Raw genomic sequence first — 14,355 nt, forward strand, 5'->3', positions numbered from 1 at the left:
CACAAGAAAGAAACAATATACATGCTCAGAATGTGGGAAATGTTTTACTAATTCCTGAGTTCTTTGATGTACAAAATGACTTGATTTAAAAATGGCTTCTCTTCTGTTTTCATGTTCAGAATGTGGGAAATCAAGTTTTGTTCAACATCATAGAACTCACACAGGGGAGAAACCATTTTCATGCTCAGCATGTGGAAAAAGTTTTACTTACAGATCAAGTCTCGTTGAACATGAAAAATCTCACACAGTGGAGAAGCCATCTTTATGTTCAGAATGTGGGAAATGTTATACTTGGAAACCAAACTTATTAGTCATCAAAGAACTCACACAAGAGAGAAACCATTTTCATGCTCAGAATGTGGAAAATGTTTTACTTGGAAATCAGCTCTTCTTCAGCATCAAAGAATTAACATAGGAGAGAAGCCAATTCAGAGCAATAAATGATGCAGATAACACATCTATATATTATCCATGTACATAGGATATCTGACATTTATACATATATCATATACTGCATCTCCAAACTTGTTACCAATTGTTAATAAAAGTTTTCTTTTGAAACTTATGCAGCTATGTCATACAGCTCAACTACATGTACATTACACATATACAGCTCTACTGTGTACACATACAGCTCAGCTACATGCACATTACATATATACAGCTCTACTGTGTACACATACAGCTCAGCTACATGTACATTACACATATACAGCTCTACTGTGTACACATACAGCTCAGCTACATGTACATTACACATATACAGCTCTACTGTGTACACATACAGCTCAGCTACATGTACATTACACATATACAGCTCTACTGTGTACACATACAGCTCAGCTACATGCACATTACACATATACAGCTCTACTGTGTACACATACAGCTCAGCTACATGTACATTACACATATATACAGCTCTACTGTGTACACATACAGCTCAGCTACATGTACATTACACATATACAGCTCTACTGTGTACACATACAGCTCAGCTACATGTACATTACACATATACAGCTCTACTGTGTACACATACAGCTCAGCTACATGTACATTACACATATACAGCTCTACTGTGTACACATACAGCTCAGCTACATGCACATTACACAAATACAGCACTACTGTGTACACATACAGCTCAGCTACATGTACATTACACATATACAGCTCTACTGTGTGCACATACAGCTCAGCTACATGTACATTACACATATACAGCTCTACTGTGTGCACATACAGCTCAGCTACATGTACATTCCACATATACAGCTCTACTGTGTGCACATACAGCTCAGCTACATGTACATTACACATATACAGCTCTACTGTGTGCACATACAGCTCAGCTACATGTACATTCCACATATACAGCTCTACTGTGTACACATACAGCTCAGCTACATGCACATTACACATATACAGCTCTACTGTGTACACATACAGCTCAGCTACATGTACATTACACATATACAGCTCTACTGTGTACACATACAGCTCAGCTACATGCACATTACACATATACAGCTCTACTGTACACATACAGCTCAGCTACATGCACATTACACATATACAGCACTACTGTGTACACATACAGCTCAGATACATGTACATTACACATATACAGCTCTACTGTGTACACATACAGCTCAGCTACATGTACATTACACATATACAGCTCTACTGTGTACACATACAGCTCAGCTACATGTACATTACACATATACAGCTCTACTGTGTACACATACAGCTCAGCTACATGTACATTACACATATACAGCTCTACTGTGTACACATACAGCTCAGCTACATGCACATTACACATATACAGCTCTACTGTGTACACATACAGCTCAGCTACATGTACATTACACTTATACAGCTCTACTGTGTACACATACAGCTCAGCTACATGTACATTACACATATACAGCTCTACTGTGTACACATACAGCTCAGCTACATGCACATTACACATATACAGCTCTACTGTGTACACATACAGCTCAGCCACATGTACATTACACATATACAGCTCTACTGTGTACACATACAGCTCAGCCACATGCACATTACACATATACAGCTCTACTGTGTACACATACAGCTCAGCCACATGCACATTACACATATACAGCTCTACTGTGTACACATACAGCTCAGCCACATGTACATTACACATATACAGCTCTACTGTGTACACATACAGCTCAGCCACATGCACATTACACATATACAGCTCTACTGTGTACACATACAGCTCAGCCACATGCACATTACACATATACAGCTCTACTGTGTACACATACAGCTCAGCTACATGTACATTACACATATACAGCACTACTGTGTACACATACAGCTCAGCTACATGTACATTACACATATACAGCTCTACTGTGTACACATACAGCTCAGCTACATACACATTACACATATACAGCTCTACTGTGTACACATACAGCTCAGCTACATGTACATTACACATATACAGCTCTACTGTGTACACATACAGCTCAGCTACATGTACATTACACATATACAGCTCTACTGTGTACACATACAGCTCAGCTACATGCACATTACACATATACAGCTCTACTGTGTACACATACAGCTCAGCTACATGTACATTACACATATACAGCTCTACTGTGTACACATACAGCTCAGCTACATGTACATTACACATATACAGCTCTACTGTGTACACATACAGCTCAGATACATGTACATTACACATATACAGCTCTACTGTGTACACATACAGCTCAGCTACATGCACATTACACATATACAGCTCTACTGTGTACACATACAGCTCAGCTACATGCACATTACACATATACAGCTCTACTGTGTACACATACAGCTCAGCTACATGCACATTACACATATACAGCTCTACTGTGTACACATACAGCTCAGCTACATGTACATTACACATATACAGCTCTACTGTGTACACATACAGCTCAGCTACATGTACATTACACATATACAGCTCTACTGTACACATACAGCTCAGCTACATGTACATTACACATATACAGCACTACTGTGTACACATACAGCTCAGCTACATGCACATTACACATATACAGCTCTACTGTGTACACATACAGCTCAGCTACATGTACATTACACATATACAGCTCTGCTGTGTACACATACAGCTCAGTGTTGTAGTGAGGTGCGGTTGCAGTATTGAGGTAAGGAGGCAGCTTTTTAAATCAAAGTCCAGTGTTTTATTCACACTTTAGTACACAGCAAACACAGTCTTTAAAGCAGGAAAAAAGAGATAAATCATAACAAAGTCCACCTTGTCTCTCTTTGGTGTTTGTTCACACCCGGGGTTTGTGCCGTGTGGTATATACAGTGAAGGCTTTTCCTGGACTCCAGAGCAGAGCTCCTCACACAGCCTCTCCTTGCTCTGTCAGCTGCCGAACTGGACAATCCCCCGCCCCTGGTGAGAGAGCCAGGCTTTAAAGCCAGGATTGTGGGGAATGACCCCCACCCTACTCATTCCCAGTAAAGCCGTCCCAGGTTGGCCACACTTCCAGCCACACTACAGAACTATCGACTAGCTGCACCGCAGTAGACACTAGATAAAAAATGTGGCTTTACTTCACCAAGGCCAGGAACCCTGGTGGCACATAGCGTCCATCAATCACCCTCCCCCCCCACCTCCCCACTTTGTTCAAGCCTGAGGGGGTGAACACTCATGCAACAGTGTACCCGGGACATGGTATCGGCATTGCCAAGCAACCGAGTCCTGTGCTCAACTGTGAATTTAAAATTTTGTGGCCAGACACTTAATGGCCAGGTACTCTCCACTATACTATACCTGGTCTCGGCCGGGGCAAGTTTGCGACTGAGGAAGACAACGAGATGTTCTTCCCATTGACTTCATGTGAGAGTACAGCACAGAGACCTACCTCAGAGGCATCGGACTGCACTATAAACTCCTTTTTGAAGTCGGAAGTCACCAGAACCGGAGACCCGCATAGGGCCGGCTTTAAAGCGGAGAAAGCCTGCTCTGCTTGTTCATTCCACCTCACCATTACCGACTTGCGTCCTTTCAAGAGGTCCGTTAAGGGCGCAGCAACTGTAGCGAAATGGGGATGAACTCACTTGTCGGGTAGTGACAGGACGTGGCCAATTCCGTATGGCCTCCACTTTGTTTACCTGAGGTTTAACAACCCCACGCCCAATGATGTACCCCAGGTATTTGGTCTCTTCCAGACCAATGGCACATTTTTTTGGGTTAGCCGTTAACCCAGCTTTCCTTAGGGAGTCTACCACGGCCTGCACTTTTGGAAGATGACTTTCCCAATCTGCTCTGTAAATGACAATATCGTCCAGGTAGGCTGAAGCATACTGACGATGTGGTCGGAGCACAATGTCCATTAACCTTTGGAACGTAGGGGGAGCGCCATGTAGACCAAAGGGTAACACCTTGTATTGGAACAGGCCCTCTGGTGTAACAAATGTGGTTTTCTCCTTGGCAGCCTCCATCAAGGGTACCTACCAGTACCCTTTTGTGAGGTCCAAAACAGAAATTTACCGGGCTTGTTCCCAGCTTCTCAATAAGCTCATCCACTCTGGGCATGGGATACGAATCAAACTTGGAAACTTTATTCAGTTTCCGGAAATCGTTACAGAACCATAACGTACCGTCTGGTTTGGGTATTAAGACTATCGGGCTAACCCACTCACTTTTCGATTCCTCAATAACGTCCAACTTCAACATTTGTTGTACTTCCTCCGCGATGGCTTGTCACCGCGCCTCAGGTACCCGATACGGTTTCAACCGTATTTTCACCTGAGGTTCAGTGACAATGTCATGGCGATGACAGAAGTACATCCCGGGAGATCTGAGAACACATCGGTGTTCCTACTGACGAACTCCATGACCTCCAGAGTTTGTGCAGTGGAAAGGCTGTCAGCCATATTTACTGTGGCCTCCGCTTCCCTTGCACAAGACTGAGGGACAGGAACCTCTACCCCTAATAAGTCTGGCCGGCAGCTGTCATTCTCACCAGTCTCCCTATTTTTTCAAGGTTTTAGGAGATTTACATGGTATACCTGCTCTGGCTTTCTTCATCCATGCTGGTGTACCTTGTAGGTTACTTCCCCTACCTTTTCAACCACCTCGTAGGGACCCTGCCACTTAGCCAGGAACTTACTATCAACCGTTGGTACGAGAACCAGAATCCGATCTCCTGGGTTAAAATTCCATACCCTAGCCTGACGATTATAAACCCTGCTCTGAGCTCGCTGAGCGGCCTCCATATGTAACCCTGACTAAGGGCAACACTGTTTCCATTCGTTCCCGTAACTGAGTGACATATTCAACTACACTTTTGTGCGGGGTAGGCTGTTGTTCCCATGCTTCTTTAGCTATGTCTAATAGTCCACGTGGATGTCTGCCGTATAACAGTTCAAAGTGAGAGAACCCAGTAGAGGCCTGGGGCACTTCTCGCACTGCGAACATGAGATAGGGCAGCAAAAGATCCCAATTCTTCCCATCTTTAGCCACCACTCACTTTAACATATTTTTTAATGTTTGGTTGAACCTTTCTACCAGGCCATCTGTCTGGGGGTGATACACCGAGGTCCGTAGCTGTTTTACCACCAACTGTTCCACATTCTCACCCTGTACCTGATTTACCCGGTACACCATCCCTTGGTGAACCACAAAATGGGGATATACCGTCTCGGCCCCCGGTTGTTGGGGTGCATCTTCCACCACTAAGACATTTTCCCAGGCCCGAGACAATGTTGGGTCTTGGTGTTGGGCAGTACCAAAATGGCCCCCAGAGACGTTGAGGTCTGCCAACTCGGCCCCTGGAGGCAGCTCCTCTACATCTCCCACCATTACATGCAAGGGAGACGCTCGTGTGTCTTCTTCTCTGTGAGTGGTCACCCCTACCATGGGTACATCAGGATCAGATTCCCAAGGTTCTGGGGTCATCCCTGAATAAGGCCAATCTATTGGGGACAGCACCTGCCTCACAGGTTTGGGGGACTTTTATCTGGGGCCACAAAAACACATAACCTGGAAAGTCTCTCCCAATGATCAGTTTGTGAGGGAGTTTTGTAGCCACAGCCATTTCATGGGTCCACTGGCCGGATGCGGGTGCTACAGTCACCAGGGCGGTGGGGTAGTCTCTCAAGTCCCTGAGTATGCACATCCTGTATAGTCTATGCTGGGTACCAACTCCGACCTCACCAGAGTCACCATGCTGCCCAAGTCCAGTTGTGCCTCCACCTCACGCCCTCCCAACTCCACCCTGCACAGGTGTCCCGACTCTCCTGCCTTGGGGATTCCTGCGGCACATAGTCTCTGGGCATACATGGAGGGGCAGTGGGCAAAGTTCACGTCCATAGGTTCTCCCAGGTTAAGACAATTGGCCTTGACATGTCCCGGTTCATGACAGCCCCAACACAGCAACGGGGCAGGGTTTTTAGGTAATACCTCCCGGGGAACCCTAGGGACTAGTGACATCTTGGGCAAGGATGGGGTCCTCCGGGGTTTAACCGCCTCCTCCCACAGTCTGGTGGTGGCCTCATACCTTTCCACCAAATCCACCATGCCCAGGGCATTGCTAGGGGATATCTGGCCAACCCAACTCCGGAGGGGAGTGGGCAAAGCCCTATAGAACATGTCGGCCAGGAAATGGTCAAGCATAGCAGAGGGGGACAGCAGGACCACTGGCTGTAGACACTTCTGGAGCTGCTGCAACAAGTCATAGTATTGTGGCCGGGCAGGTTCAGCCAGCTTATATTCCCATTCCCTCACACGCTGGGCCCAGACCCACACAGTAACCCCCAGTCTTGCGAGTATTTCACCCTTCACCGTGCTGTAGTCTGCCGCTTGGTCATCTGGCAAATCAAAGTAGGCCTGCTGGGACTGAGAAGTCAGGAAGGGGGTGATGACCTCAGCCCACTGGTCATGGGGTAGCGTCTCCCTCTCAGCCCACTCTCTCGAACACTGCCAAATAAACCTCTACATCATTGGCCGCTGTCATCTTTGGCATCGACATCCGTACAGCCTTCCGGGCGTCAGGGTAGGTCCTTGTCGTTGCTGCGGTCTGCAGCGCCATCATCTGCTGCAACAGTAGCTGGTTGGTCTCATGCAGGTGTGCTGTTGTTTTGCCATGGTCTGCTGGTGTTGCCTGGTGGTCTCCTGCTGGAGTGCCATGGACTGCTGTTGTGCTTGTATCAGCTGTCTAATCGCCTCTTCCATGGTGTTGGATGGGCCCTGAAGTGCAGCAGCAGCTTTCACCCAGGACATACGCTTCTGGCCTTCTAAATGTCCACAGAATTAAATTGCAGTGTCTTTATCATGCAGTTGGCCCTAGCAACACCATCAGTGGCTCTTGTCAACAGCGTACTGCAACTTCAACGCTGGCCTCACTGCATTGCCCGCATCCTCCACCAAATGTGAAGACTCGCTCTTGCAAATAGATGCGGTTGCAATATTGAGGTAAGGAGACAGCGTTTTTAAATCAAAGTCCAGTGTTTTATTGACACTTAAATAAACAGCAAACACAGTCTTTAATGTAGGATAAAGGAAAACAGCATAACAAAGTTCACCTTCACTCTCTTTGGTGTTTGTTCACAACTGGGGTTTGTGCTGTGTGGCACACAGCAAGGGCTTTTCCTGACCTCCAGAGCAGAGCTCCACACACAGCCTCTCCATGCAGTGTCAGCTGCCAAAAGACAATCCCCCTCACCTGGTGAGGTAGGCTACCTTTTAAAGCCAGGAAAAAGCTGGCCTGGATTGTGGGGAATGACCCCCACCCTACACTTGGTCATTCCCAGTAAAGCCGTCCCATATTGGCCTTCCAGCCACACGACAGCCCTAGTGTCCAGCTGCATCAGCAGACACTAGAGAAAAACTCGGCTTTACTTCACCAAGGACAGGAGCCTTGGTGACACATAGCGTCCATCCACTATGATCCCTTTCACCTTCTCACAATGTGTAATGTACATATAGCTGAGCTGTATGTGTACACAGTAGAGCTGTATGTGTGTAATGTACATGTAGCTGAGCTGTATGTGTACACAGTAGTGCTGTATATGTGTAATGTACATGTAGCTGAGCTGTATGTGTACACAGTAGAGCTGTATATGTGTAATGTACATGTAGCTGAGCTGTATGTGTACACAGTAGAGCTGTATATGTGTAATGTACATGTAGCTGAGCTGTATGTGTGCACAGTAGAGCTGTATATGTGTAATGTGCATGTAGCTGAGCTGTATGTGTACGCAGTAGAGCTGTATATGTGTAATGTACATGTAGCTGAGCTGTATGTGGACACAGTAGAGCTGTATATGTGTAATGTGCATGTAGCTGAGCTGTATGTGTACACAGTAGAGCTGTATATGTGTAATGTACATGTAGCTGAGCTGTATGTGTACGCAGTAGAGCTGTATATGTGTAATGTACATGTAGCTGAGCTGTATGTGTACACAGTAGAGCTGTATATGTGTAATGTACATGTAGCTGAGCTGTATGTGTACACAGTAGAGCTGTATATGTGTAATGTACATGTAGCTGAGCTGTATGTGTACACAGTAGATCTGTATATGTGTAATGTACATGTAGCTGAGCTGTAAGTGTACACAGTAGAGCTGTATGTGTGTAATGTACATGTAGCTGAGCTGTATGTGTACACAGTAGAGCTGTATATGTGTAATGTGCATGTAGCTGAGCTGTATGTGTACACAGTAGAGCTGTATATGTGTAATGTGCATGTAGCTGAGCTGTATGTGTACACAGTAGAGTTGTATATGTGTAATGTACATGTAGCTGAGCTGTATGTGTACACAGTAGAGCTGTATATGTGTAATGTACATGTAGCTGAGCTGTATGTGTACACAGTAGAGCTGTATATGTGTAATGTGCATGTAGCTGAGCTGTATGTGTACACAGTAGAGCTGTATATGTGTAATGTACATGTAGCTGAGCTGTATGTGTACACAGTAGAGCTGTATATGTGTAATGTACATGTAGCTGTGCTGTATGTGTACACAGTAGAGCTGTATATGTGTAATGTACATGTAGCTGAGCTGTATGTGTACACAGTAGAGCTGTATATGTGTAATGTACATGTAGCTGGGCTGTATGTGTACACAGTAGAGCTGTATATGTGTAATGTGCATGTAGCTGAGCTGTATGTGTACACAGTAGAGCTGTATATGTGTAATGTACATGTAGCTGAGCTGTATGTGTACACAGTAGAGCTGTATATGTGTAATGTACATGTAGCTGAGCTGTATGTGTACACAGTAGAGCTGTATATGTGTAATGTACATGTAGCTGAGCTGTATGTGTACACAGTAGAGCTATATATGTGTAATGTGCATGTAGCTGAGCTGTATGTGTACACAGTAGAGCTGTATATGTGTAATGTACATGTAGCTGAGCTGTATGTGTACGCAGTAGAGCTGTATATGTGTAATGTACATGTAGCTGAGCTGTATGTGTACACAGTAGAGCTGTATATGTGTAATGTACATGTAGCTGAGCTGTATGTGTACACAGTAGAGCTGTATATGTGTAATGTACATGTAGCTGAGCTGTATGTGTACACAGTAGAGTTGTATATGTGTAATGTACATGTAGCTGAGCTGTATGTGTACACAGTAGAGCTGTATATGTGTAATGTACATGTAGCTGAGCTGTATGTGTACACAGTAGAGCTGTATATGTGTAATGTGCATGTAGCTGAGCTGTATGTGTACACAGTAGAGCTGTATATGTGTAATGTACATGTAGCTGAGCTGTATGTGTACACAGTAGAGCTGTATATGTGTAATGTACATGTAGCTGTGCTGTATGTGTACACAGTAGAGCTGTATATGTGTAATGTACATGTAGCTGAGCTGTATGTGTACACAGTAGAGCTGTATATGTGTAATGTACATGTAGCTGGGCTGTATGTGTACACAGTAGAGCTGTATATGTGTAATGTGCATGTAGCTGAGCTGTATGTGTACACAGTAGAGCTGTATATGTGTAATGTACATGTAGCTGAGCTGTATGTGTACACAGTAGAGCTGTATATGTGTAATGTACATGTAGCTGAGCTGTATGTGTACACAGTAGAGCTGTATATGTGTAATGTACATGTAGCTGAGCTGTATGTGTACACAGTAGAGCTATATATGTGTAATGTGCATGTAGCTGAGCTGTATGTGTACACAGTAGAGCTGTATATGTGTAATGTACATGTAGCTGAGCTGTATGTGTACACAGTAGAGCTGTATATGTGTAATGTGTCCTCAGGTCCATCATGATGTATTTTTGGGACATTTTCTATGGTCCTTCCCATTTCTCAGGTGGCTCCCATCATTTCTATCTATTCCATCCACTATTCCTGTACATCTTATATTTAGCAGTTTGGTCCCTAACATCCCCTGAGTCCTTGATATTGTTGTTTTCTTCTTACTATTTGTCCATCTATCTATTCCCACTATCCTGTGACTTCAGGATCTCTATATATTGTCTCCTCATTAATGGCGTCTTTCTTCCCATATACCTCTCTATACTCCATCACTTCTGTGAGTTTGTGCGGAGCCTCTATCACTATGTGGGAACCATAATAAGGAATTGCAGGAATAGCGGCTGCAGATTGTTCCTATTGTGGAATATTCCTCTACTTGGGATATATGAGAACTACTTGGTATTATTCTCTCTATATCCTAAGGTTCTATTAACCCCTTCCCGCAGAATGTCATATATAAACGCCGGGTTGTGCAGTGCGTTCGCGCATCCCGGCGCTTATAAATGACATTCAGTTAACCCGGCGATGCGCAGCATCGCACGGGTTAACTGGCAGAAGTCCCGCTGTTTCCAGCAGGGGACAACTTCTGCTTCACCCCCAGGACCATCAATTGATGGTCCTGGTCAGCGATCACTGTGATTGGTCCCTGTGGACCAATCACAGTGATCTGGGGTGAAAGTTCAGATCCCCCGCACTGCCCGCCCCTGGAAGTCGGGCAGAACGGGGGACGAAGGCTGCAGGGGCTCGCGGGGACCTGCGGCATTCGGGGGGAACACGTGGGGACCGGCGGACTTACCTGGAGCAGCAGCGGGACCGAGGAGCAGCGCGGGACCGGCCACGTGGACGAGCAGCGACGGGTAAGTATGTGGTCCTCAGAGGCAGCAGTGAAGATCTTCACTGCTGCTTCTAGGAGTCTGAAAACTACAACTCCCAGCATGCCCAGACAGCCTTTGGCTGTCTGGGCATGCTGGGAGTTGTAGTTTTGCAACATCTGGAGGGCCCCAGTTTGGAGACCATTGTATAATGGTCTCCAATCTGTGCTCTTCCAGCTGTTGCAAAACTACAACTCCCAGTATGCACTGACTGTCCAGGCATGCTGGGAGTTTTAGTTCAGCAACATCTGGCCCTTCAGATGTTGCCGAACTACAACTCCCAGCATGCCCTTCAGCTGTCTGGGCATGCTGGGAGTTGTAGTTTTGCAACAACTGGAGACACACTGGTTGGGAAACATTGTCTGTTTCTAACTCAGTGTTTCCTAACCTGTGTGCCTCCAGCTGTTGCAAAACTATGACTCCCAGCATGCACTAACAGACCATGCATGCTGGGAGTTGTGGTTTTGCAACAGCTGATGCAAGCCCCCCCCCCCCCCCCCCCCCCGCCCCACCAGCCCCCCCCCCGCCCCGCCACCCCCGTGAATGTACAGGGTACATTCACATGGGCGAGGCTTTTACAGTGGGTTTCTCGCATCTTGAGATGCAGCAAATTTTGCGCTGGGAAACTCGCTGTAATCCCCCGCCCATGTGACTGTACCCTAAAAACACTACACTACACTAACACAAAATAAAATAAAAAGTTAAAAACACTACATATACACATACCCTTACACAGCCCCCTCCCCCAATAAGAACGTCCGGTACACCACTGTTTCCAAAGCAGAGCCTCCAGCTGTTGAAAAACAACAACTCCCAGTATTGTCGGACAGCCGTTGACTGTCCAGGCATGCTGGGAGTTTTGCAACTGCTGGAGGCACCCTGTTTGGGAATCACTGGCGTAGAATACCCCTATGTCCACCCCTATGCAAATCCCTAATTTAGGCCTCAAATGCACATGGCGCTCTCACTTTGGAGCCCTGTCGTATTTCAGAGCAACAGTTTAGGGCGACATATGGGGTATCGCTGTACTCGGGAGAAATTGCGTTACAAGGTTTGGGGGGCTTTTTCTTCTTTAACCCTTCATGAAAAGGAAATGTGGGGGTCTACACCAGAATGTTAGTGTAAATTTTTTTATTTTTTACACTAACATGCTGATGTTGCCCTATACTTTACATTTTCACAAGAGGTAAAAGGGAAAAAAGCCCCCCAAAATTTGTAACGCAATTTCTCCCGACTACAGAGATACCCCATATGTGAGCGCAAAGTGCTCTGGGGGCGCACAACAAGGCCCAGAAGGGAGAGTGCACCATGTACATTTGAGGTGATTTGCACAGGGGTGGCTGATTGTTACAGCGGTTTTGACAAACGCAAAAAAAACAAAACCCCACATGTGACCCCATTTCGGAAACGACACCCCTCACGGAATGTAATGAGGGGTGCAGTGAGAATTTACCCCCCACAGGTGTCTGACGGATCTTTGGAACAGTGGTCCATGAAAATGAAAACTTGTACAGCCCACTGTTCCAAAGATCTGTCAGACACCAGTGGGGGGCAAATGCTCACTGTACCCCTTGTTACATTCCGCAAGGGGTCTAGTTTCCAAAATGGTATGCCATGTGTGTTTTTTTTTGCTGTTCTGGCACCTTAGGGGCTTCCTAAATGCGACATGCCCCCCGAGCAAAATTTGCTCTCAAAAAGCCAAATATGACTCCTTCTCTTCTGAGCATTGTAGTTCGCCCATAGTGCACTTCAGGTCAACTTATGGGGTACCTCCATACTCAGAAGAGATGGGGTTACAAATTTTGGGGGGTATTTTCTGCTATTAACCCTTGCAAAAAGGTGAAATTAGGGGGGAAACACACATTTTAGTGGAATTTTTTTTTTTTTTTTTTACATATGCAAAAGTCGTGAAACACCTGTGGGGTAATAAGGTTCACTTTATTCCTTATTACATTCCTCAAGGGGTCTAGTTTCCAAAATGGTATGCCATGTGTTTTTTTTTTGCTGTTCTGGCACCATAGGGGCTTCCTAAATGTGACATGCCCCCCGAGCAAAATTTGCTCTCAAAAAGCCAAATATGACTCCTTCTCTTCGCAGCATTGTAGTTCGCCCATAGTGCACTTCAGGTCAACTTATGGGGTACCTCCATACTCAGAAGAGAAGGGGTTACAAATATTGGGGGGTATTTCCTGCTATTAACCCTTGGAAAAATGTGAAATTTGGGGGGAAACACACATTTTAGTGAAAAAAAAATATTTTTTTTTACATATGCAAAAGTCGTGAAACACCTGTGGGGTATTAAGGCTCACTTTATTCCTTGTTATGTTCCTCAAGGGGTCTAGTTTCCAAAATGGTATGCCATGTGAGGGTTTTTTGCTGTTCTGGCACCATAAGTGCTTCCTAAATGCAACATGCCCCCCAAAAACCATTTCAGAAAAACGTACTCTCCAAAATCCCCTTATCGCTCTTTCCCTTCTGAGCCCTCTACTGCGCCCGCCGAACACTTTACATAGACATATGAGGTATGTCCTTACTCAAGAGAAATCAGGCTACAAATATAAGTATACATTTTCTCCTTTTACCCCTTGTAAAAATTTAAAAATTGGGTCTACAAGAACATGCGAGTGTAAAAAATGAAGATTGTGAATTTTCTCCTTCACTTTGCTTCTATTCCTGTGAAACACCTAAAGGGTTAAAATGATGACTGAATGTCATTTTGAATACTTTGGGGGGTGCAGTTTTTATAATGGGGTCTTTTGTGGGGTATTTCTAATAAGAAGACCCTTCAAATCCACTTCAAACCTGAACTGGTCCCTGAAAAATAGTGAGTTTGAAAATTTTGTGAAAAATTGGAAAATTGCTGCTGAACTTTGAAGCCCTCTGGTGTCTTCCAAAAGTAAAAACTCGTCACTTTTATGATGCAAACATAAAGTAGACATATTGTATATGTGAATAAAAATGTTTTTTATTTGTAATATACATTTTCCTTACAAGCAGAGAGCTTCAAAGTTAGAAAAATGCAAAATTTTCAAATTTTTCATCAAATTTTAGGATTTTTCACAAGGAAAGGATGCAAGTTACCACAAAAGTATTAAAGTAGAATATGTCACGAAAAAACAATCTCGGAATCAGAATGATAACTAAAAGCATTCCAGAGTTATTAATGTTTAAAGTGACAG

General features: G+C 44.9%; 1 protein-coding gene across 1 annotated transcript; it reads left to right on the forward strand.

The window, feature by feature from the left end:
* The first annotated feature begins 91 nt into the window (after window positions 1-91).
* On the forward strand, window positions 92-415 carry LOC130298070 (gastrula zinc finger protein XlCGF67.1-like). The gene has a single exon (XM_056550966.1). It carries the CDS (start codon window positions 92-94, stop codon window positions 413-415), a length of 324 nt encoding a protein of 107 aa, XP_056406941.1.
* Window positions 416-14,355: the final 13,940 nt, after the last annotated feature.

This window comes from Hyla sarda (assembly GCF_029499605.1).
Source record: "Hyla sarda isolate aHylSar1 chromosome 1 unlocalized genomic scaffold, aHylSar1.hap1 SUPER_1_unloc_2, whole genome shotgun sequence".
NCBI classification, from domain to species: Eukaryota; Metazoa; Chordata; class Amphibia; order Anura; family Hylidae; genus Hyla; species Hyla sarda.